Here is a 26,804-nt window from a genome sequence, read left to right on the forward strand (position 1 = left end):
AAACAGCCTCCTGGTGCTTCGGAGCTCATTAACTGTTAAATAATTGGAAACGAAGCCGCCAAAGATTGAGAAAAGATGTACAGGTTCGTAAGTGCTTACGTAAGTGCTTTCGTGAATCTGGCCCCAGGTGTGGTCCAGCATGGACCGGGGGGGTGTGATCCAAGGACACGTGTGGCAGGTGCAGCCTTGGAAGTAGATTAATGTTAGATTATACCAGGAGCGGGCAGCTTCGGGTATACCCTAAGGCGCTGTTGTTGTTGTAGCAACCCGTATTGATTTTCCGTTCCATCGCTAGAACAAAATCGTGACAATATAACACCATCACTCGCCTGTCTTATCACCCACTTGAGTACACACTGCATAATTGATCTAAGAGTGCTTTGCTAGTACATTACGTGTATAAGACATTCATGTTGACTCACTGCTCATCCTCATACTTGATGGATATAACTTCTTTTAACTATCTTGGCTAATTTAAAACAACGGAAGGACTTGTGACTTATCAATAAAAGCATTAGTACAAGGAAATTATTAATCAGTCAGCTAGGTAATCTGTATCTATAAAAATCAATGTCTGTCTGTTCAAGACTGGGGACCAAACAGCTGGGGCTATCCTCACAAACTTTGCAGGGTGACCAGTCTTTGTCTAGGGATGATCATAGGCAGGTCAGGGCTCGAGCCCCATGACTCCCGTCCCTTTAGCGTGAAATGTGGCAAACCAGACCAATTTCCAGTCACACCAAATAAAAACCCATCCTCTCTAAGATAACAGAAAGTCACAACTACCACTTTGGTCTTATCCATTAACACTTCCGTCTTTAGGGACAAAGCCTTGAGACAACCCATACACTGAGGAAATACCTCCTCCCACTTTGGTATAGACCAATCATAGCCTTTTCTGAAACTGGCCCTCGAAATCAGAAATTCTCTTTCAAAGACTAAGCTTCTCTTATGGCTGAATTGACAGTGACCTAAAGTGGGGGAAGCACTAGTATGCCCAGGCCTTTCTGACAAATTGTTTCAGTTCAGTACGCCAGGTTTGGGGCTAGTTGCTCGAGTCTGACCTCACTGTCTCGCCCTCTGTTTTTAGGCCAAATAAAGGTAACAATTTGCTATGCAGGATGGGTCATGACTTTTCTCCAACTCTTACTAATTTTCAGACAAATCCTTTAACAAAGACACCGCGTTGTTTTAGAACACGGTTGAGGCTGTACAAATCCACAAGGGCCGTGACGAGGATTCGAACCTGCGAAACGGTCAGGTGTTGCCATTTATAGTCACGTGTTGGTCATGAATAATCGGGTGTGGACAGTAATGGTCCGGAGTGGCTATTAATGGTCCGTTGTGGTCATCAATGCGCAGGTGCGGATAACGGAAGGTGAGACCTGGAGAAAGAACAAGGTTGGCCAGCGTGCCATTTATAGTGAGAATGACAATCACTTCCCCCATCACATGTTTATAAATGATGTGTTCTCTGTGAAGTGAGAAACGTGCATAAATGTGTTCCACCGTAAGTCAGGGTAAATTAAAAGCCTCTCCGACATAAAGTAAGAATTAAATCACAGCACACCTTGAAGAGAGGAAATAAATTATATTTCCTTTCGGAAGTAAAAGAAAAAAATCAGTCTTTCGTCGCAAGTTAAAAATGATAACTGCGTATTCCAACAGAATAAATTACAATTTGTCTCGCTTGTGAAGTTAGAGTGAATCACACCCTAACCTCACTTGCAGTTGGAATTCACAAAACAGTTCGGGAAATAATGTCTTGGTCTGTTGCCGAAAACAATCAAAGACTCTTTCGTATTTGGAATGTCTTCGATTGATATTGGTTTTTATTGTAAAAAGTCTTTGTTTTCCTATAAATCTTCCGTAAATGTGAATCCCCCGGTCAAATTACAGTTATCTGGCACTACTTTTGACTAATTGGTCGCATATTTTACGTCGAAATTCACGAATTTCTGTAATGTTTACCAATGTCGATTAGTGTCCTGGACGTTATCGCGTGTGTCTTATCTCAGAAGCTCTTACGGATTACTCAGAATATTTGTCTAACGCGGTAGAAGTGACTACACTGCAAGTCGAGACTGTAGCCGTGAAATGATATTATTCAAAGTCAAATATTGACTTTGTTGAACGAAATATATGTCAACTGCTTCGGGCCACCCTGGTAATCCTTTTCATTTGCGGTTACGAGATAAATACGGGATTACAAAGGATTAATTAGGATTACAAAGACTAACAGACCAGTAGAGCCAAAGTAGGCTGTTTGTTTACGGAGAGTTTATGAAATTATAAACATGGAGAATTGCATGTCTAATCTAAGTTTAATTATTATTTGTGTTCCAGGCTAATATATTTCCCAGTGAGCTGTTCCACATGTTTCACGCGCGATTAAATAAGAGGCAATTAGTGTCTTTTTTCTTAGATAGAGAACAGAAAATTTGAATTGGCTCGCACATCATCGAACTAAGACTTGCTTCTTGGTACCCATCAACTGAGGCTGGCGGTACGGCGACGGTCTTGGTTCTCACAGGGATCCGGGTTCGAAACCCCCGTTATTTCAAGTGATTATACACCAAGTTTTCACTCTCATATTCCATCCTCCTTGTCCTCATATCCTATTTAAGTGCTATATCGTCACACACTGGCTTAGACCTTTCTCCGGATTCCGTTACACTCCAGGTGCTAGGACAACAGCTGCATGTTGATCACCTTACACTCCAGGAGTCAGGGAGAGCGACGGTCTCGCTTCATGCAGGTCGGCATTCAATCCCCAACCGTCCAAGTGGTTGGGCACCATTCCTTTCCCCCGTCCTATCCCAAACCCTTATCCTGACCCCTTCCCAGTGCTGTATAGTCGCAATGGCTTAGTGCGTCCTCCCTGATAGTTCCCTTTCAGGTGTCAGGACAACAGTTGCATGGTGCTCACCATGTGAGGAAGCTTGATGTTTGCGCCTGGGATTAAACAGATCTATTGACAAGTTGACGTGTTTACGGTAAAACAAATCAAATAAGCAGGTGGGAAATATGTCACGTGGGAAGTAAAATGGTAGACAGGATTTGAGGTAGAAAGGAATACGGGTAGACAACAGGTAGACGATCTCAAGGACCCGTGAGGATAAACAGACAAACAGTCAAGATAAATGAGTTAAAAGCGTACAATGCGTGAAAACAGATAATTAGTTGAGTTGGTAGATGATTAGTAGTAACAGTCCCAGCTCTCACCTGACCATTGAGGATGAGATGTGAGACGCAGCCTTGGAGTGGGCGGGCTGTGGGGGCCTCGCCCCACCCGTGGTCGTGGGCGGTGGGCGGTGAGTGGGCGATACCGCCCACCTGCAGGGGTCCTGAGCCTAGCCACTCCTCCAGACCAAATGGGGCAGACCAGTCAGCTTGCGCGAGGCAGTGTACGTCGTTTTGGGCGTTGTTCTCCCAACCTTGGCCGCACAGGTCGACCATGAGAGCAACACCCTAGTGAAGGGGGTTCGAGAACGGTCACTTCGATGTAAATTGTGAAAAAGGAAATTATGTTTCTAATGAGTTAGAAATCTTAATGTTTGTATCTACACGAGTTCAGGCGAATGAGTGAGAGAAGTCGAGGAATGAGTGAAAGAAGTCGAGGAATGAGTGAGAGAAGTCGAGGAATGAGTGAGAGAAGTCGAGGAATGAGTGAGAGAAGTCGAGGAATGGGTGATAGAAGTCGAGGAATGAGTGAGAGAAGTCGAGGAATGAGTGAGAGAAGTCGAGGAACGAGTCAGAGAAGTCGAGGAATGAGTGAGAGAAGTCGAGGAATGAGTGAGAGAAGTCGAGGAATGAGTGAGAGAAGTCGAGGAACGAGTGAGAGAAGTCGAGGAATGAGTGAGAGAAGTCGAGGAATGAGTGAGAGAAGTCGAGGAATGAGTGAGAGAAGTCGAGGAATGAGTGAGAGAAGTCAAGGAATGAGACATCGTAATCCCTGAATCTTACATATCTGGTATGAATGCAATTAAGAAGGTAAGTTTGGGTCAGGTATTTCATGGTAGCTGAAATTCAATTTCTAGGAGCTTCAACGCAAGTCATTCGGGGGTCCAATTACCACATTGGGGGGCGGCGTCTGTACTGGAAACTATAATGTTTGTTAATTGTCTTTAATGGCCACTGGAAAAAAAAAGTTTAAACTAATTGTTTTTTTAATCATAGGACAGATGTTATAGATGATGATGATATCTGTTATCGAATAGCGTAGAGATATGTCTCAATTCCATCCCCATGGTGGGGCAGTCTATCTCAAATAGACGTGTTTATCACCAGGTATTGGTAGATGACAGAAACTGGGACCTTTACTTGTGTGTATAAGCGTCTGCGCAGTCACAGCGAACCTGCTATCCTCACCTGGGCAGCCATGGCACACCTGCTATCATCCAGGACAGCTGCAGCACACCTGCTATCCTCACCTGGGCAGCCATGACACACGTGCTATCATCCAGGACAGCTGCAACACACCTGCTATTCTCACCTGGGCAGCCATGGCACACGTGCTATCATCGAGGACAGCTGCAGCACACCTGCTATCCTCACCTGGGCAGCCATGGCACACCTGCTATCCACACCTGGGCAGCCATGGCACACCTGCTATCATCGAGGACAGCTGCAACACACCTGGTATCCTCACCTGGGTATCGAGGTGAACATGAAGAGTGTGCCAGTCGCCGCCGTGTATCGTAGTGTTCACCTCCAGCTTCAAGGGCACGATCCCGCCTTCCAGCAGCAACTGGGGTCGGCCGTACTTTAGCTGCAGGGCAAGCATGGGCGTGGGCCGGGGCGCGGAGGACGACGAGGAGGAGGAAGAAGAGGATTCCGGGGGCCTCTGCTGGGGTGACAGTGGGCCGGAATAGAGAATGAGAGCGTTGGGTCGCCAGGTGAGGACCCGGAGAGAAATGGTTGTGGGAAGACATGGAGGCAGGGGTCGGACCCACGCCCACCCAGATCCGGAGAAGGTGCGAGACAATACCTTGCACTGCCATCCCTTGGAGCCGCCGGGACATACGCACCTGTCGAAGGCGTAGTGGAGATACACGGTTACGCAACAAGCATTCTACCGCTTGAGTTTCATCTTCCCGTCTTGAAGCTGTGTAAACTAATGTTATCTAGATTTGATATTGTGCTCTCGCCACGAACTCACAAACGCTTAGGAAAGTGCGTAAACGCTTGGTAAGTAAATTATATTACATATATCACCTAGAACGGAACTGTACTCATGCAAATTGGACAATATTATGCTTGTAGCATATGAATAAGGCTTTTATGCATTTTACATTATATGATGACAACTGCACGCATACGCACGCGTGGGCGCACGTACGCTCACACACACACACACACACACACACACACACACACACACACACACACACACACACACACACACACACACACACACATACACGACTCTTCCTCCACCATCAGTATCGTCAATACCTGTTACCAGTCGCAAGTCTGATGCAGCTCCCTCCGTTGAGGCAGGAGGTGGGCGTGCAGGACTCTGGCTCGTGGGCGTAGCAGGCGTGGGCGCGGGAGAGGCGAGGAGTGACCAGAGAGGTAGCGTTGGTGTCCACCACCTACCAAGTGTGACGAACATGTGATTATTGATTACCAGTCCTACATCCTTCCACCTATTTAGAATTCTCACATGTGCCAGCGCGTTAAGAATTTATTGCCAAACTCTTTTTATCTAGTTTATAAATGGATTTTCGAGACAAAGAGAACGAGAAATTGTGTTGATGACGGGCGAGACGAAGAACTTTGAAAGAACAGATGTGGTTCTGCGATTGTTCTCGTCGTAGTCCCGTGGGGTAGTATGCCATGCTTATCAGGAAAGTTCCCACGCCACAAGACTAGTAGAAAGAATTAGAAAATGTTTGTAGCAAGACGGCAGGATCGAACCAGCCTTCCGCGGGTCACCCCAGACGAGAAGGTCGTTCGATCTTGCCATCCTGCTCCAGAGATTTTCTCATAGATGTATCGCGTAATTGTGATTTCATTGTGTAGACTGAATTAGGTTCAGAAGAGGGATTCTGCCCAGACGAGTAGATGGCAATGAATGGATTTCCAGGGGCAATCGCTAGGAACTGCCGGCTGAGTTTATATTACAAGGCCAACGCGATACCTTTTCATTGACAACTGGGCTGGATATAAATCACATCGTACACAAGACGGGTGATCAGCGGATTTTAAAACGTAGCTCAATAAACCCAACCTAACCTAAACTATTTACCCAAACGAGCCTAAAAGCCTAACCTAAGCTAATACTTCGCAACCTAACAATATATATACAGTTTTAACAAAGAGAAAACAAGATTTGTCGAGTCGTCTTGTGTACGATTTGACTATAACCCCAATAATTCATATGGCAGATATGTACATACGGGACAGGATGCGTCTCTCTAAGGCTGCGGTGGCAGTCATGGTGAGTGGCTGTTAAGGGTAATTGGGGTCAATTGCTGACTTGAAAAAAGTATTGTTTAGGTAGTACAATATCATTTATCAACAGCTCGTTCACTAACAAGAATTCTGTGTATGTTATGGTAGCACGGGACATGCAAATGGAAAGACAGTCCATTTAAGTTGCAAGATTGACATAAATACACCGATCGACAACAGCAGCGTGACCAATACAAATGACCTGAATTCAATTACACAAACTGTACTCACGCACAGTGAACAGACATCAAACGTAGAGGTAGCGATATTTGTCAAGCACAACCAAATGTGTAGCACTAAACTATACGGACGCTGTTTTCATAGAAATGGCCGAGGGCACCGACATGCTTTTTATTGAAGTAGTATACAGGCCTCAGACGAAGTGGTAGGCTGACTTGTCAGTAAGGAATTTGTAAGATTTAGTAAGAGTAATGTGTGCATCGTTGGGGAACTTCAACTGTGGAGAAATTAACAGGAACAGAACAACAGAAAATTCTTCTCTTAAAGGCAGGGGAATGAGTTTCTGTGACAATTTCCACACATGTAATCTACCCCTCATTCACCCTATCCACCTCATCAACTTCTAACACACACACACCCTACCTCACTCTCACACCATCCTTCCTATTCACTACCTACCTCTGATACTATGCACCTTTCTCATCTATAAACATTTGGCTCTACTCTGCTCTTCACCTCCCAAACACCCTCACCCTCTCCTCACCACCTCACCTGCAGAGGGAGAGCAGTAGAAGCCAGCGAGGCCGCGGATGAGGGGTCACCGTCCTCTCCCTGCTTAAGGTCGTGTAGGAGGCGCTGCAGGTCACGGTGGAGGTCGGGGCTTTGCAACTCCTCCGGGCGACGTCGACCTGTGATCCCCGAGGATTCCAACCACACCTTCAGGCTGGTCGCTTCTTCCAGCTGTACGAAGTGTGAAGGAGAAACGTCAGTGTTGTAAATGTCATTGTTTGCATCTGTGGTTCTTTTTGCTTCCAACCCACTATCTGTTTACCTTTTATTTTCATTTCATCCCCATCTCTCACCTTCATGCTCTCTCTCTCTCTCTCTCTCTCTCTCTCTCTCTCTCTCTCTCTCTCTCTCTCTCTCTCTCTCTCTCTCTCTCTCTCTCTCTGTTGTCTCTTTTTCTCAATAATTTGTCAATAAAGATCTGGAAGCAAGCCCTGCCGTTCTCTCTCTCGTGGTGCTGTCTTTGATCACGCTGACAACGGAGGCAGCACTAATGCTTAAACCGTAGACCAAACAAATAATGCACATCCATATGTCTCAGAGTGACCTACCCGGTTGCACCACCTTGCCCCAGGAAGACTAACCTGGCGAGAGTGTAGCCCCAGCAGCCCATGGAGCTTAATGGGGTCCATAAACACCCCACGCTGGTCTCTGACGCTGACCCAAACACAAGCAGAAGGTGGTAGGGTGTCAGCTACGCGGGGCGGGTGCTGCCTTGCCTCCGTCCCGTCCTCTAAGGCGGTGGGCGGCGAGTGGGCGGCGTGTGGGGATGGGTGGTGGTGGTGGTGGTAGTAGTGGTGGTGGTGGTAGTGTGGAGGAGCATAGTGAGGGTGGCCATACACACTCACTACTTCCGCCGTGTGAGTCCCTTCCCCCACCGCCTTCAAAATTCCCTCCACCAGACGACCCAGACCTCCTCCCCCGTGCTGGTCGGAGCGGAAAAATTACAAGGCTATAAGTTTGATTCAGTGACTAAAACTACCCCCCTTGTGCAGTAATCATTTGACTAGAGTGTGAGGGAAGGGTGCGGGCGAGAGGGATGTCAGCATGGAGAAGTTGGAGAGGGGAGGAGTGTGTGTGTGTGTGTGTGTGGGATGTCAATATGGAGAAGTGTGAGAAGTGTGTAGGTGAAATGGGTATTAGTATGGCGGAGTTTGTTGTATATAAATAGAACAGGTTACATATTTAAAAAAAAAAATTAGGATAATGTTAGTTTTCGTTAACACCGGCAAAAGGCAATAATTAGCGTAGCACATAGCTATATACGTATATGTACAAAACATTTCAAACCTCCGCAAGATTGTTTTTATTGGCTCAGGAAGAATGCAGCTTGAAACTGGAAGCAAAAACTGACAAATATTTTTATGACGCCCAAAATAAAGTTCCCAACATACACAAGAACGTAATTACTAAAATATAGTGAATGACAGCACTTGTGGACCATAATGAAATATATGCCTTTCAAATTATGGCAAAATGCTTAGATCTCTCGAGAAAAGGTACTTATGCATCAAACTAGTATCAATTAAAAAAAAGAATGTTTGCCTGTTCGAGGTTGGAAGCCAGATGCTCAGAGGAAGCCTTATTAAACTTTACATGATTAATGGTATTTTATGAAGTTGTCATATGAGTTGACATATGACAACCCTCCTTCAGGAAGTGTTTGGATGTGAAATGTTCTGCCCTGAGTCCATAGACTTTAGCATTGGTTAAAAAATAGTGAATTAAGATACTGACTTTCAAAACGAATGTTCAGATGAGAGATTTGCATTCTGGGCATAGCCTTTTGATTACAACGACAAGGGAAAGACATTTATAAGCAGGGAGAGAGGAGACTGAGGAAGGGCGTATGTGAGTTTGGAGATAATTGACACGAGCGTTTGTGAGCAGGGAGAGAGGAGGAGAGGGAGGGGCGTGTGTGGGCAGGGAGAGAGGAGATGGGGAATCTGCGTATTAGGATGTTTGAAAGATGGGGAGGGTGTGTGCAGGGAAAATATAGATGGTATGAAGATGTTTAGAGTGAAGGTAGTGTGAACTCGAGACCTGAGCTCGGCGAGTACCCCATTTATTATTTATAAATAGAAATGTATGTCTGTGTTCAACGTTAGGGGCCAGACGCTTAGGACTAGCTTCACTTCATTTTTCCCAGTAACTGCTGTTGGGTACATGCCCAACATGGGTGGGTTGGGATTGTCAAGGAAAAGAATGTCAAGTAACACTGAGCTAATGTCACCCCCACCAAAATCTCGCAATATCATATGACATGTCTAAATTATTATTATTATTATTATTATTATTATTATTATTATTATTATTATTATTATTATTATTATTATTATTATTATTATTATTATTATTATTATTATATGATCGCCATATCAGAAACTGTATGCTTTGATCATGGTAAAATTAACAAAAACTCTAATTATAATACCATTTAAATAAAAAAAAAGGTGATATGGTTTTCCTCTTTGACTTTGTATTGTGTATTGAACAGTGTGTGAAGTATTCTTATAGTGTTAAGATTAATTATATTGTAGGAGAGAAGAGGGAGAGGGCAGGGGGGAAGAGGAGGGTGAGGAGGAGGTGTGGGAATTGGGTGAGGGGGGGGGGAGAGTTGGAAAGAGGGGGCAAAGGAAGATGATGGGGGAGGGAAGGGAGAGAGTGAGAAGCTAGAGGGAGAAGAGGAAGTTTGGGGTGAGAGAGGAAGTGGGGAGAGAGGGAGAGAATATATATATATATATATATATATTATTAATAGTTAATATTAATATATGTCTACAGGAAAGACTGCTACCAAAATATACTAATATATATATATATATATATATATATATATATATATATATATATATATATATATATATATATAATCATATATATATATATAATCATATATATATATATATATATATATATATATATATATATATATATATAATCACATATTTCTAATACAAGTTACAGTGGATAATGGCCGACAGGACCTTCGCCATTAAAGGGAGGAATATTACGCAGATTCTGTATATTTTCAATGAATTTTAATGAAGTTGGTGGAATGGAATCAGCCGGGACAGCGATGACTGGGGGAAAAAAAGACCTATTAACTGAGAAAGCGATAACTCCGTATGTGCACTCACCTGGCTGTATTCACCTTGTTTTGCACTCATAGGTTGCGTTTCAGCTCCTGGGTCACACCTCTCAGCCTCGCTTGTAGGGTTTCAGCATTATTTTATTATTGAGTTTTTTCTCTCGTTTTTCCCCTCTCTGATGTTTACATTGAGACGTTTTTAGAGTTTAGTTCAGTCATCTTCTTTCTGTATTTCTTTGAATTTCTAATATCTCAGTGGCTCCGATGTGTCTCTAGATTCCATTGTGACTTGTTCTGTTGTTTCTCACTTTGCCTCTTTGTCCACTTTGTTATTTCCTCTTTGAAATCATGAGTGTCGTTATTATGTCCCCTCCGTGCTCCTGTGTGGAGAGGTCCAGTTTCGTCAGTCTTTTCTCATAACTCAGTCACCGCAGCTCAGAAACCAGCCTTGTTGAGTGTCTTTGGACCATTTCTAATTATGATTTTTGCTTTTTTCAAGCATCTTGCGTCTCATTCTCTCACCTCGCGTCCCACTCTGTCACCTTGTGTCACAATTCCCCCTCGTGTCATCACATTCCATCTACCCTTATTCCATTCCATTACCTGACATGCTTTTTCCTCCCTGTGCGTCACATTCCCTCACTTCGCATTCCATTCCCGTGACGCGGCCACCAACACGCATATTTCCATTCCCCTTCTCCTCCTCCTCCCCCTTTCCCCAGGTTAATCAATTTTCCTGATTACCTAGATGAGGCTAGAGGCGCTGGGAAGCACGCCCAAGCCGTGCTGGAAGCTAGGTGGAGATATTTGAGCACCTTTGGCTCAAGTGTCACTGAAGAGCTCAGTTCAAATTGGCACTTGCTTTGAAGACTCGAACAGCTTTGAGCTACACCAGGTGACCTGCAGCGCCGTCGGCTCGTAACCTCTTGGTCCAGGGTTGATATTCCCCGACAGGGCGCTAGAGCTAGGGCACGTTTCTGTGCTCCCGATGTTTCTATTCACCACATTGGTGTTTAGCTGGGAGTTAGTTGGTTGCCGTGCTTCGCATCCTGGGGAAGGTGAACTTGAGTTGTTCGTGAATTCGTATTGAGCAACAAGAGAAGGAATTCATGCAAAAGTCAACAAACGTCATATAGCAACGAGGTTATCTTGAGGTTATCTTGAGATGATTTCGGGGCTTTTAGTGTCCCCGCGGCCCGGTCTTCGACCAGGTCTCCAACCCCCAGGAAGCAGCCCGTGACAGTTGACTAACACCCAGGTACCTATTTTACTGCTAGGTAACAGGGGCATAGGGTGAAAGAAACTCTGCCCATTGTTTCTCGCCGGCGCCTGGGATCGAACCCAGGACCACAGGATCACAAGTCCAGCGTGCTGTCTGCTCGCTGACTAGGAGGCAGTTTGCACCCCACTGGATAATGAAATGGGTATTCCCGCCCAACCGAACTTTTGTGAGTGCCAATGTTAGCAGAGTTCTAAGGCCTGAGAGCCAATGGTACGGGTATTGGCACACCATGGCCTATGGCAGGGAGAACCCAATGCTGTCTGCCTTGCCTCATTCTCAACTGCATGTCTGCGGTGGACAGACGCGTTGCGTGTTCACGCTTGTCACAGCTCCGTCAAGGCCGCTATAACAGGAAGGAGCACGATACATCACTTTTAAAATAATGAACAAATTGAAGGATATGATTCCAGATCACTTCTTTGAAAATCAAATGTAACGCACACAAGGGACAATATCTTCAAGCTACACAAGCCACAATGTACGACAGAAAACAAGAGATTCTTTCCCCCCCCATTGGGTCACAAACCCGTGGAAGACATTACTGCAGTTCAAAATCCCGTGAGAAAAAAAAAATATCAGGAAACCCTTTAACAAGTCGCCGGCTTCCTGTCCCCGTCGTAGCCACAAGATAGATGGTGTCCTTCAGGTAAAAACAAACACGCACCGGATTACACAACTCGAGTTTTCTTAATTGCTGTTTTGATGGGGGTAGACAAAGCCACAGTCAGGCGTGCCAACACCGCCATCATCTGCACCTGAGGCCAAGTCTTCTCTCATTTTGGCGTTCTTCAAGACGTGCACTCGTCCGAAATGGGCCCGTGTGGTCGTAACTTACTCTACTTTGGCGAAGGAAGAAACTAGTAATTGACACCAATGAGGAACGAGAACTTACAATGGGGGGGGGGGGGAGGGTGCTACATGTGTGTACTTCGTGAGTAACAATCTCTATGCAGCATTACCCATCGTTAAAGTTACAATTTGAAGGATAGCAAGCATTATAACAGTCAATTTAAAAGAGCGCAACATGAAGTCGAAAAGGATGGGAAATTATGTGGAGAGAACCCTAGGCCAGTATGGCTACACAGTACTTAGAAGGCATATGAGGACAAGAATCTAAGATATGAGGATTAGAATCTAGGATATGAGGACAAGAATCTGGGATATGAGGACTAGAATCTGGGATATGAGGACAAGAATCTAGGATATGAGGACTAGAATCTGGGATATGAGGACTAGAATCTGGGATATGAGGACAAGAATCTGGGATATGAGGACAAGGATATCTGGGATATGAGGACAAGGATATCTGGGATATGAGGAAGGAATGAAATTACCCAACCATTTGGATCATCAGAGGACCCATCGAACGGCAATGCTCTTAATCTTTAAGTAATATGTATTTAATATTTTGGCTAATAAAGCCCATTTTAAAGATACTTATAATGTTTAACTATGTAGTCTTCCCAGCTTGGTTCTTTCGTGTTGATAATTACTTATATAATGTTTAAGAAATGTTATCCTTTGATTTATTAAGATAACAAGATAATGTTTTTAGATCAGTGGAGCTTACCGTTGGCGTCCATCCCCTGGTGAGGTCCGTGGGCGTGGTGGGCGTGAGTGTAATGGGGGCGGCGTGGGCGAGTGCCTCCTGCGACAGGAGTCTGACAGCCACAGTAACGTTGGCTGACACCCCGCGCTGACGCCACGCTCTGTCGCTGACGCTGAAGTGAAGCTCATACCTGGTGAAAGGGAAGTGAGCAGGGGTTAGTGTGCAGGCGAGGAGTCACAAGAACGTGGCTGAAGTATGTTGACTAGACCACACACTAGAAAGTGAAGGGACGACGACGACGACGTTTCGGTCCGTCCTGGACCATTCTTAAGTCGATTCCCATTCTCAGGGGTTAGTGTGTGTGTGTGTGTGTTTGTTTGCGATTGTACACGTGTGTGTGTGTGTTTTTGTATGCGTGCGTCCACGCTCGGTCATACATCAAAATCGTGGCTAACATAAAATATAAAACCTGAAAGTCCTTTGCATCGCACAAAATGTCTATAGAAATCAAATAAATTTAACACTCACAATTTCCTTTCTATTCCTGCATTCAAAACACGCGCTGCGTGTGTGTTTGTGTGTGTAGGAGATGATTTACTGAACACAAACTGATTTGTAGCTTTCGACTGCCCCCAGACGTGTCTGATTCGCGTTCCTGGCGCTAAACCAGACACAGTGGCTGCCTTTTATTCTGTGGCAGCTTCACACGACACCATGTTCCTGGCACGGCACCTGACACGGTGGCTCCTGAGCCATCTATGAAAGTGTCACATGCCACGTCTGTGCATTTATTTCCCGCCGTAGATGACCAATGCGTCATTGGGATCACCGAGCCTAATACATATCAATTATTGGCGCGAGCCGAAGGCAATGGGAAGGACGGGGTAGGTTGGGAGAGAGAGTGGGGAGCGGGGGTGAGGGAAGGGAAAGGGGAGAAAGTGGAAGACGAAGGGGAAGGGAGGGGGGAGGGATAAGTGAGGTAGAGGGAGTGGAGGATGAAGAGGTAAAGGAAAGGAGAGTTAATAATTCAACAGCTTATCATTGTTGTCGCCTCGCGCACGGAATTGGTCTCGTGTCTCTGCCGTCGTTGCCTCTCATGCTACGCGGGTTGTGGCATATAGTTTTGTTGATAAGACGAGGAGGAAACTCTTATTAACGGTGATCATTATAGAAGAAAATAATGATAGCATTATGGGATGAACCGTAACAATGCTGCAGTGTTTTCTATACTGCCAAGTTTGCTTATTCTAATTAATATCTATTCTTTTCTTCCTTTCTTTGTGTTCTTGTTCTTTTTTTGTTCCTTTCACTTCTCTCCCGCTGTCTCCCATGCCTCATGGCTTTCCGCTTTTCACTTTTTCTTCAACTTTCACTTCTTCCCTTCATTTTCTCTCCGTCTTTCCCACTTCTACCTTTCCTAATATGCATCAATAAATCTCTCTCTCTCTTCACTTACACCCATCTTATTCTCGCCTTTCTTCCATTTTCCATTCCTCCTCCTCCCCCGTTCCATTCCATCGATCGATTCCAGGGTAAAGTATCTCTGACGACACATTCTTCCGTGAAGTGATGTTATTTAAGGAACTTACAGGACACAAGCTCACTGAGAGAGAGGAGGGGGGCGTCGTCTTCGGGTCATTATTATTATTATTATTATTATTATTATTATTATTATTATTATTATTATTATTATTATTATTATTATTATTATAGTCGTAGTTGTGGTTGTAGAAGTAGTAATGCTTGGGCAGATGAGGTTAGTTATTTGCATTTGTTTTTTTTTCTCTTGGTTTTCCGACTTTTTATATTATTCTTAACTTCCCTCTCAGAACTCTTTGCGTGTTTTTCTTGGTGGCTCGAGTTGATGAATAAGTCGGAAGTTACCTGAAAGCTTCACTGAAAATATAAAAATGAAAAAAAAGTATAGTGGTCTTCATTAGCGGAAAAGGGGCCATTAAAATGAATACCCGTCTAATCCTTTCAAAAGCCTTCAAGCTATGCAAAAGGGGGTATAAGCTTCGCTTCGTTATCACCCAATTAGCTCGTAATTGGTGCGTAAATGGTCCCGGACCCCTGAGGAATAGGGTCACTTCCCATTACTCAACATTTTATTGATGAATAAAGGAAATAAAAATATTAGTAAAGCAGCACGAGAGGTATAGGAAGAGAAAGAAAGGAAAATAGAAAAACGGACATGGGCCGGGCACTTAATCTGCGTCATGCCCGCTCCCTTGACCACCATGGCTGACGCCCGCTGCGCTAATGACTCCCATAAAACTGCCATGACTGTCGCACCATGACCGCCTGCTTATGATATATAACCTTCCCTCCCGTCATTTTTCCATAAATGTAAAATTTTGGATCACATTTCTGTATGCAAATGAAAAATATCTTCACTTTTCGAGAGAGAGAGAGAGAGAGAGAGACCTAGCCCATCTGGGTCACCCAAGTTCCCTGGCCCACTTTAGTCTCCAAGCCCACCTAAAGTCCTTTAGTCCATCTAAGATCCTTGGTCCATCTAAGTCCAGTAGCTCACCCAAGTTCTGTAGAGTCCATCATTTAGTCTGACACGCTAACCAGGTAGCAGTTTATGGGGGCAAAAGTTAATCTCCAAGTACTGCAAAAGCACTTGGTCTTTAATTTTGGACGGACTTGAGCGTTATATTTGTATTACTGTCAGATGCTGTGTGTGTGTGTGTGTGTGTGTGTGTGTGTGTGTGTGTGTGTGTGTGTGTGTGTGTGTGTGTGTGTGTGTGTGTGTGTGCGTGACTATGCACTGAGTTCCTCATGACAGACGCATTACATCATACAAACATTGTAAAAAAATAACAAAATCTGATACATTATGTAAAGAACATATGTAACCCTCTTTCCCCTACTTTATCTCCTTCCCCCTCCTCATCCCATCTCTAATCCTTACCCTGATCCCTTCTAAGTGCTATATACAGTAGTCGGAATAGCTTGACGCTTTCTCCTGATAGTTTATTTCCCTTCCCTGCATATTTTTCAATATTTATCTCTCTATATTGCGCAATTTTTCTTTATCTGTACATATACTGAATTTTTTGTATCTCTCCATACATTGTAGAATCTCTCTGAACACGGTGCAATCCGTTCCCTGTAAATTATGCAGTTCTCTGCACATTGTACATTCCATGTCTCTGAACGTACATTGTACTGTATAATCTTCCTCTGTATACTGTATCGTTCATTTCTCTACACATTTTACAATCCCTCTCGCTATACATTGTACAATTCTTCCCTCTGTACATAGAGAGGCAATTGTCAATATACAGAGCTCTACACAGAGACACAAACATAATACCATCTCTTGCCCAATAAACAATGAGTGATACGCCAGACACCACCACATACAATATTTCCAATATTGACATCAATATTTCCCTGTACGTTGTACACTCTTTGTTTTCCCTCTGTGTACACATTGTACAATAAGGACATAGCTCTTGCTTACCAGAACTCAAGTTAGAAATAATTTGGATTTTGTAATTTTTATTGAAACATGTTTCTAGCGTAGTTTTGTCAAATTTATGAATAAATTTGGGTGGATATTAATGAAAGAGAAAGGTGTGTGCCAATAGGCTTTCGGCACCTTCCTTAATTCTTATGTTTTTAAGTTCTTGTATGCACGTTTAAGGCTCTGCCTTTGCTAGCACTCAAGTCTCAACACTCAGGTTTTACATGTGTTTACCTGTGCAGGCGATGAGTCACAATAACGTGGCTAAAGTATGTTGACCAGACCACACACTAGAAGGTGAAGGGACGACGACGACGTTTCGGTTCGTCCTGGACCATTCTCCAGGCACTCAAGTCTCACAATCGACTTGAGAATGGTCCTGGACGGACCGAAACGTCGTCGTCCCTTCACCTTCTAGTGTGCGGTCTGGTCTCTAATCAGGCCTAAAAAAGAATTCTCAACAAAGAATCTGAAACCTAAAAAAAAAAAAAAATGTCGCTAGATACGTGTATATTAACTGCATTAAATTAAGTGATCCGATTTTCTTGTAAAGATGCATCTAATCTCCTCTTTAAAAAAACTGTATATGCGTCAAGTAAATCAACTTGACGCTCCTGCTGTTGTCTGCCCCTTAGGGAAGCCCATTAAAACTTCCGGAGGATCCGGGAATTTATCAAGGGAAAAAAATTAATGACCTTCCCTTAAAAAACCTCAAATTCCACTCTGTATTTCTCGGCAATATTAGAGGTTGCTTGGGCCTCTGTTTATCAGGTGTTGCGTACACCCTTCTTTACCAAAGGCGTAAGAATAGAGGCTTATATGGATAGATACAGATAGAGAGATGCGGAGACAGGGAGATCAGTACCACATTTGTCTTATCAGGTGGATAGTCTATCGGACGTCTATACAGGTATATCTATATAACACCTATGTAAATAAATATCTACGAACAACACCTGTGTGTGTGTGAGCTATTTCATCTATGACACAAATCTCTACACTGATTTGCAAGATGATATCTGACTATTGAGGTGATCCTTGAAATACCTCAAATCCACGTCAGCTTCTGATCTTAAAGTGGCGAGTTGTATCTTGAATGAGACCTGAACCAAAGATGAACACGGAGACAAATGAGCGAATGCGTACGATCTACATAGTGACTCGTATCGTAATCCACATATTACCCAATGAAGAAACAGTAAGTGGTGCACCAGCCACCAGGACCTACCTTCCCTCCCTGACCTGGCTGGAGGCGAAGATGGTGCCGTCGTTGGGGTTCAGGGAGAAGAGTGGGTGAGGGGGACCCACCCACTGGAAGGTCTTGTCCTCGAGGTCCCAGTCGTCTGGGTCCTCCACGTAGACCCGGCCCAGGGGAGCCTTGGATCCTCCTCCGCCCTAAGGAGGGGAAAAAACAAGAGATGTGAAAAATACAACCGGAAAAGGCTGTTCGAGCAGAGGATGTTGTGTGTGTGTGTGTGTGTGTGTGTGTGTGTGTGTGTGTGTGTGTGTGTGTGTGTGTGTGTGTGTGTGTGTGTGTGTGTATAGGTGAGTGCGGATAGGAGATCCTGGGGAGGGCCGCGGCTCCCCGGGGTCATTAGAACCCCTGTAATTTGATATCAAAGTATGTAGTGCAATAGGGATCAAAGGGTGATCGTGGGCAGGGTTGAGCTGTAGCTCTACACCAGAGAAACACCGGTCACCTCTGCTCTGTAAATCACACCAGCACGCAATAATCACCATAGCAAACGTGTACACCCAAATCACACCATCTGATTTAGGCACCAATCGACTAAACTATTCCACGTAAACGCCTATAATATGTTTAAATAACTAAGAGCACCACCCAATTATACCGTTGTCATTGCCCATACTGCGGTGAACTTTGACAAAATGCATCAGATTGCAAAAGAAAGTTTAATTACAGCCATTGAAAGATCATAGTAGCGATTTAAAGATCATCTAGGTTCTTTGTGAGAGTGTAATCTTGTCTCCATGTGGCAGTACATTGAAGAGAGTGTTACAACCCTGCTATTTATCGTTTGTTTCAAAGGCATGAGTGAGGGGAGTCTGCGGGCTTCTGTTCCTGCCTTTTGTGTATTGTTCAAAGCCAAACAAACATTGGAATGATTAGAAAGGACGTTAAGAGTTGAAGTTAAAGACGAGGAGGCTGGGTTTGACGGTTGTTAGACCTGGAGAAGGCAATGGTGCGGTGGAGGTGTGCTTCCACAGCCAGTCTGCGTACCTGGGTAAGGGCCTAAGTGACCGCTGCTTGCTAGGAAGTCAGCTAGTTGGTAGGAAGTCAGCTAGTTGGTAGGAAGTCAGCTAGTTGCGAGGAAGTCAGCTAGTTGCTAGGAAGCCAGCTTGTTGCTAGGAAGTCAGCTAGTTGCGAGGAAGTCAGCTAGTTGGTAGGAAGTCAGCTAGTTGGTAGGAAGTCAGCTAGTTGGTAGGAAGTCAGCTAGTTGCTAGAAAGCCAGCTTGTTGCTAGAAAGCCAGCTAGTTGCTAGAAAGCCAGCTAGTTGCTAGAAAGCCAGCTTGTTGCTAGAAAGCCAGCTTGTTGCTAGAAAGCCAGCTTGTTGCTAGAAAGCCAGCTAGTTGCTAGGAAGCCAGCTTGTTCAAGAAATGCAGGATAATTATTCAAACATCGTCTGTTTAAATGGTAATCTCATGAGTTGTCTTCCCCCTAACAATAAATAAGACTATTCAACATTTTATGCTAATGAATGATAATACTAATATGCCAGAACAATATTTTAATACCAATGAAATATTTTAGCTCTATCTATAAGTTATAACAGATAAATAGATTATACAGGTTTTTCGTTCAGGAATAATGTAAACTCGCTGCATATTCACCGATATAGGGTCCAAACTCTATATAAACACCCCTTTGTAGCACGTGGGAGAAAAGGCAGTTCTTCCTGCAGACTGCTTACAAATATACAAATACAAATACAATACAATACAAATACAATACTTACAATACAAATACAAAAAAGGAAAAAAATTGAGGGGTTTACAAGTTCCATTTTCTGCACTATAGATACGCTAGGAAAGCACACTTAATATCATTAATTGGTAATTAGGTGAAGGGAAATCTTCATTTATAATGAAATTATAACAATCGCTTAGGTCATCATTTTATTGACAACGGGGAGGTATACTCCATTTATCAGTGAACATACACTGAGTTTACTTTAGTCTTGGACTGTGGTTACTACTAAAGTATACTTGCTGGTTGGTCAGTGAGCTATTGCAGCGGCCTTAATAAATCTCCCGCAGTTGATAGGGCTGAAAGACCAATCCCAGATTTTATTGGCTAGTTGATATACTGCTTACCAGATTCTCTCTCATCTCTCCCTCTCCCCCTCTCTCTCTCTCTCTCATCTCTCCCCCTCTCTATATATCTCCTCAATACACTTTATCTTCTTCCCATCACTTTATCTTTCTCAATACTTTCTCTATTCCCATTCTTTTTTTATACCATTTCTTTCTATATCATCCCTTTCTTAATAATATATCATCTCTTTCTTAATACTCTCCCATTTCTCTCTCCTACTCTTTCCTACTGTTTCTCCCTCATCACAGCCCCGTGCGTAACACAGAGTAACTCCGCACGAAGCAAAGTTAAACAATTCACTTTGTGTCTCAAAGTACGCTAATTTAATCACTTGATTTTAATTAATTCACCCCCGGGGAGAGCGCGTCCCTGCCAGCTTATTAGACTTGATCTACTGGTCCTGAAGACTTCACGAGCTAACGCTTACAATTCCTTTGTCTTTAAGAAGAGTGAAAGCTTCTTAGCGAAACTGTATCATCCTTTAACTAAATTGGTAAGACATGCATTGCACAGGAGATAGTTAGTCGTGGCCGAGAATAGGGAAGGGGAAGCTGTGAATAGAGTGGAGATTCGATAATAGGGATGGAGGAGATCGAGATAGGATATTGGCGTGAGGAAACATCCCAGGAAAGGAAAGAGGAAAAATACCAGATATAGGTGGGTATACAGATATAGGTGGGTATACAGATATAGGTGGGTATATAGATATAGGTGGGTATACAGATATAGGTGGGTATACAGATATAGGTGGGTATACAGACATAGGTGGGTATACAGACATAGGTAGGTATACAGCTTGACGGTGTATGATACAGACTACACCAAAAATTAGCAGCCACAGCCCAGACGCACGAAAGGCCAGGCAATACAGTGTAACTCCGAGGGCTAGCAAAGGCCCTGCCCGCCCCCCTCCTCACCTGGGTCTTCCAGAGGTAGACGGTCTTGGAGGCGGGCTTCATGGGGTTGTCGTTGAGGTCGTCGATAACAACGGTGACGGGGTGGGTGGCGGTGACTCCGCCGGCGTCACCTATCGTCACCTGCACCTCTAGGCTCCGGTGCTCCTCCCGATCGGCCGGCCGAGACGTCCACAGCTCAGCGCCGCCCCTGCCGCTGTCCAGGTCTGCTCCGCACGGGGAGGAAACAATGGGAATTATCCCCTCGGCTTTGACTATGATCAGTAATGTTAAATGAGCCTGAATTATGTACATGTAAATAAGAAGGCTATATAAAACATCTATGAATATTTATCTGGAGTGTTAAATGTTACATAGACCCCTGAGGAGAAATGTCACATATGAGGAGAAAGCGATAAGCCGGTATGACTGTGTAACACTTGGAAGCGACATATGGACAAGGAGCTGGGATCATATGAGGTTGGGGATGAAGAACCACTGCCCAACAAATTAGATCATCGGGGATCGAACGCCGACCTGTAAGAAGCGAGACCGTCGCTCTACCGACTGGCCCATTTTGTTAATCAGTTATTATGTAAAGAACTTCTGTTATTACTGTAATGTATTTAGCAGCTATATAATTTTTTTTTGAAGCACTAGAAGATATTTTCATGAATTTAGACCGTTTTGTTTTTGTAATGTAAATGTGTTTGCGTTGAAAATATTCTTGCTAGTATGTAATGCAATGTCATAAGTATATTCATTTTGATAGTTTCAGTAAAGATAAGGATTTAAACTGTTTTTAGATAGGAAAGAGTCACTAAACAAAATCGCATATTATAGCATTTTCAGATGGATTGATGAATGGTATAATTCACATATTCAATTATTAATTTGGGTTTCACAAAACACTGGCATCACAATATATATATATATATATATATATATATATATATATATATATATATATATATATATATATATATATATATATATATATATATATATATATATATATATAATATAATATAATATAAAGTTATAAATGTATTATTTATTATGTATAACACAATATAATATTTTGTGAGAGTAAGATACCAAAGCAGGCACACGGTAAAAATAACTTATCTGACCAGTAACGTGACAGCAGGAGCCACAGCCGCCCCAATATCAATATAATAAATCACGCCTCAAACCCCTCTCCACCAAAATAATCCTTTACACACCACATGCTGATCTCTGCTCATGCCTCATTCACTCACACGAACATTTGCATCCACAGCACCCACCGTGACCACCACGGACGACACACACACAACGGGGGGGGGGGGGGGGGTGGGGATAGGAGCGGCGGGATAGGGGCGGCGGGATAGGGGCGGCGGGATAGGGGTGGCGGGATAGGGACGGCTGGTTCCGTCAGCGGACTATACGGAAAGACTCGCGTGATCGCGTCTATGGAATCGTTGTTTGACTGTCGTATCAAACGCTAAATGTTGTAACAACGTTTTTGACAACCGTAAAACCAACGTTGTGTGTTTGCTGGGATGTGGCAATAGGGTGTGTGGGGGGTGGGGGGTGGGATGATTCTACACTATGCTGCAAATTGCGGACACAGTTACAGCCCCTCTCCTGTGCCCGGTAGGTCCACTACGGGCTCACCATAGCCCGTGCTACTTGCAACTTTTTGTTCCCTGTTGCTGAATCTAAAACAACAACAACAACAACAACAGCTGCAAATGGGTTTTAAAAGTGATGAGGAAAATTTATTTTAAACTTATGGATGCTGTAGCACCGAGGAACAAATGTAAACACACACACACACACACACACACACACACACACACACACACACACACACACACACACACACACACACACACTTTTTCTACTTCTTAACTTTATACGTTTTTTCAGAAGAATTAGTATTGTGCTGGAGCTCTTCGCCACATAACTATGTACTTAACAATAGCACAGAGTGAAGAGAACATCACCACATAAGAATAACACAGAGTGAAGAGAACAACATCACATAACAATAGCACAGAGTGAACATAACAACACATAGTTTAGGTTTGGTTTTTGCATTCTTTCTCTTTCCCTATACAAAATCGATAGAACAAAACGTGGTCTTTTCAGAGTACAACAGTCCATTTTTGTTCCTTCCACCAATAACAGTACTATCATTTTGGACGACTGGCTGATCAAATAACAACAACACATTGAGAACAGAATAACAACAGAATTCAAAATAACACAGATAACCGACAAAGGAACAGCGTATAACACCATAGCGAGAACAAAAATAACACAACTCAGCTGCTGACTATAACAAGACACTGCTGACATGTGTTAAGCAACAGCAACAAGAGGACGAAGTCATTTACATTTCAGACCTGTTGCATTTTGCGTTAATTGTTTTGGCCATCTGTTTACACCATCAGCGAGCTCTCTATACCACTCCCGGGTCCCTCCCATCTGTGACTCCTGCTCCCTCTCCCTTCCCTCTGCGTCTGTGACTCCTGTCCCTCTACCCCCTCCCTGCGTCTCCTTCCCTCTCGTCTCCCCTTTCCCCTGTGACTCAACCCCTCCCCCTCTCTCAGTGTCTCTCTCTCTCTCTCTGGGACTCATTCGACAACCGGGACTTGTTGGTGAATACGTCCTAAGGTGTCAATTGCTCCGTCATCCAGCTCAGTCTGGCTCTCGTACCTCCCTGGCTGACATGCTCCCCTAGTCCTCCTACAACCGTTCCATGTCTTTCGTGAGCTATACACTTTCGTTATCGAAGCCTTCCCCTACACTTCTGGACTCCTTTTTTGTTTAATGTGCTCTAGCCCCCCTACATATCTGTTTCCTCGCAAACACATCGGGACTCTCTCAAAAACATCTGGCCCTTCCCCCCACCTTTCACATATGGCTTCTCCTGCACATCTAGCCCCTCCCCCTCCCCCTCTAGCCCCTCCCCCTCCACATCTAGCCCCTTTCCCTCCACCTCTAGCCCCTCCCCCTCCACATCTAGCCCCTCCCCCTCCACCTCTAGCCCCACCCCCTCCACCCTCTCCACTACAGTATCAACTTTCACTAATTGTTAAGCGCGTTATTGGTACCAGGAGAAAATAGTTTATTTTTCATTAATTACACAATATTGTCTGTTTGTCTAAAATGTGTGTGTGTGTGTGTGTACTCACCTAGCTGTGCATGTTGAACTTGAGCGCTTGTGTCCCATCTTCATTCAACAGTATACGGGTTTTAGAGTCTTATGGACTCGTCATATCTAAATCTGAGGCTGTTTGTGGCATATGTTCCTCTATCACTTGACTTTCTGGTTCACATCCTCTATATACTCCTCTGAGGCAAGAGTGAACAACCGTTAACACAACCACTTACTCTTCATCTTATGGGGGGATGTTTTGCCTGCTTTAAGCATTTATTTACATTTGTTCGGATTTTCCAACCGGTTACAAAAGAGAGAGAACTAAATAATTAGACAGTTTGATTTGACTTTTACATTTAATTTTTTTTTATTATTAAATTTTGCCCCGAGGGGCGAGTTTATTGGGCAGCGCCACTCATCTTGTGAGTGGACATACCGCCATACTGACAGTATTGGGCAGCGCCACTCATCTTGTGAGTGGACATACCGCCATACTGACAGTACTGGGCAGCGCCACTCATCTTGTGAGTGGACATACCGCCATAGTGACAGTACTGGGCAGCGCCACTCATCTTGTGAGTGGACATACCGCCATAGTGACAGTACTGGGCAGCGCCACTCATCTTGTGAGTGGACATACCGCCATAGTGACAGTACTGGGCAGCGCCACTCATCTTGTGAGTGGACATACCGCCATAGTGACAGTACTGGGCAGCGCCACTCATCCTGTGAGTGGACATACCGCCATAGTGACAGTACTGGGCAGCGCCACTCATCTTGTGAGTGGACATACCGCCATAGTGACAGTACTGGGCAGCGCCACTCATCTTGTGAGTGGACATACCGCCATAGTGACAGTACTGGGCAGCGCCACTCATCCTGTGAGTGGACATACCGCCATAGCAGCATGTACAACACTCCCCAATAGGAAGAAAACCCGCTGGGTTGTTCATCCTGTCACTTGTACCCAGACACAGCTGGGACTTGCTTAACTATCTCAAGGGAACAGCTCGTCAAACAAGAATATTAATATCTATCAACTTTTACATTCTAAACTGCAAGTTAGTTCCCTATACGCAACATCTTACGCTCTGATATACCTATTTAATCGATCTCGATGCAGAACAGAGATGTTACTTCGTTACTTTGTGTAGTATTCGAAGTTTTCTCGAATATGAACGGTATTTCGGGTTTTATACAATAGATAACAAGTATTCGTCTTAAACACTTCATGCAATGAAATATAACATCATCATACATTACTGTATAGCAGAGGTAATAATGTCTCGTGCTTCCGTTTATATTTGAAACAGTATTTAGATTAGAACCCTTGCAGCATGCGGGCCAAGAAGGTTTGCAATAGTATTAGAAGAACCCTTCATTGCAGCATGCACGCTAAGAAGGCTTGCAACAGAGGGGTTTAAGCAGCTTTGTACCACTTTGTTAACATGGCTAAACATTGGCTTTTGGCTATTAACTCATTGCTGCTGCTGCTGCTGCTGCTATTGCTGCTGCTGCTGCTGCTGCTGCTGCTGCTGCCTCTGCTGCTGCCTCTGCTGCTGCTACTGCTGCTGCTGCTACTGCCGCTGCTGCTACTGCTGCTGCTGCTGCTGCGGCCGCTGCTGCTACTGCTGCTGCTGCTGCTACTGCTGCTGCTGCTGCTGCTGCTGCTACTGCTGCTGCTGCTGCTACTGCTGCTGCTGCTGCTGCTATTGCTGCTGCTGCCGCTGCTACTGCTGCTGCTGCTCTCTGCGTGCGCGTGTCCACACACGCGCGTGGCAATTAAGACAGTAAAATTACAGAAGTTTTCGCGATAGAGTGGTTGCGTGTTGGCTAAATTGTGTGATAGTGTATTTTTTTTCACAGTGTGCGTTTAATTTTCTCGCTAACATCTTGTTCTAGTTTTATATTACGCTAAGAACTCTTACCAAATTGGGAGTGGCAACAAACGTGTACTCACCTAGTTGTGCTTGCAGGATTGAGCATCTGTATTAAAGCCCCGTCTTTCGACCATCATTAGTTCGTGTGTGTGTGTGTGTGTGTGTGCACGTATTTACACTTGTAAAGCGTCCATATCTCAGTGTCCATACTTCTGTCTATAAGTGCTTCTACATGTCTGTAAGTGCTTCTGTGCTTCTACGTGTCTGTTAGTGCTTCGACATGTCTGTATGTATGCAAGTTCCTATATGCGAGTGAGTGTAAGTGCTTGTGTAAATTCAGGATCCTGGTAATTCATGTGACGTGCATTTTTTTTTAAGAACCATTATTAGTATCTTATATGTATGATGCATATATGATAAATTATATATTATAAAATATAATTTTTTTATTTAATTCAGTGACAGGAAATTAAGGTTTACACGACAAAAACCCCTGTCACACATTCTACTCGGTTCTGAAATAAACATATGAAAAATGAAATCAGAACTTTGGTAACTATTTGGTGCTATCAAATTGAAATTGCAATACGGTCGTAAGAATCAAAACGAAACTCCTCGCTAAAACGGAACATCAAGGGTCATGGTGGCATATTATTTAGAGAGAAAAAAAGAAGTCAGGACTTACACGGTGCTTGAAGTAAACTCATTTCATTTTACATAAAGATAGAAATAAAAATGTAGTTGATATGCTTTGCTGCCACTCCAATACTTCCCTTGAGCCCTGAGGCGCCCGCTTCACAAACCAAGTTGGTAGTAAAGGTAACGCAGAAAAACCAGTATTTTCTCGCATCAAAATTAATATTATTATGCACAATGATTTTGGGCATAGCTTGATTGCGTTAGTAATTGCTGTTTGTTTCAGTTCATCCTTAAAATC

At 43.9% G+C, this 26,804-nt stretch overlaps 1 protein-coding gene across 1 annotated transcript in view; it reads right to left on the bottom strand.

Annotated features, from left to right (window-relative positions):
- Window positions 1-26,804, bottom strand: part of LOC123751027 (putative neural-cadherin 2) — a 350,210-nt gene that overhangs the window by 12,923 nt on the left and 310,483 nt on the right. Inside the window, exons 12-19 of the mRNA XM_069301332.1 lie at window positions 20,861-21,063; window positions 17,835-18,001; window positions 13,150-13,318; window positions 7,791-8,132; window positions 7,192-7,380; window positions 5,458-5,597; window positions 4,652-5,030; window positions 3,226-3,471 (exon numbers count right to left, since the gene is read on the bottom strand). Coding sequence (XP_069157433.1) covers window positions 3,226-3,471; window positions 4,652-5,030; window positions 5,458-5,597; window positions 7,192-7,380; window positions 7,791-8,132; window positions 13,150-13,318; window positions 17,835-18,001; window positions 20,861-21,063 — 1,835 coding nt within the window. The remainder of the gene's footprint in view (window positions 1-3,225; window positions 3,472-4,651; window positions 5,031-5,457; window positions 5,598-7,191; window positions 7,381-7,790; window positions 8,133-13,149; window positions 13,319-17,834; window positions 18,002-20,860; window positions 21,064-26,804) is intronic.

The sequence above is a fragment of the Procambarus clarkii genome, chromosome 5 (assembly GCF_040958095.1).
Source record: "Procambarus clarkii isolate CNS0578487 chromosome 5, FALCON_Pclarkii_2.0, whole genome shotgun sequence".
In the NCBI taxonomy this organism is placed as follows: domain Eukaryota; kingdom Metazoa; phylum Arthropoda; class Malacostraca; order Decapoda; family Cambaridae; genus Procambarus; species Procambarus clarkii.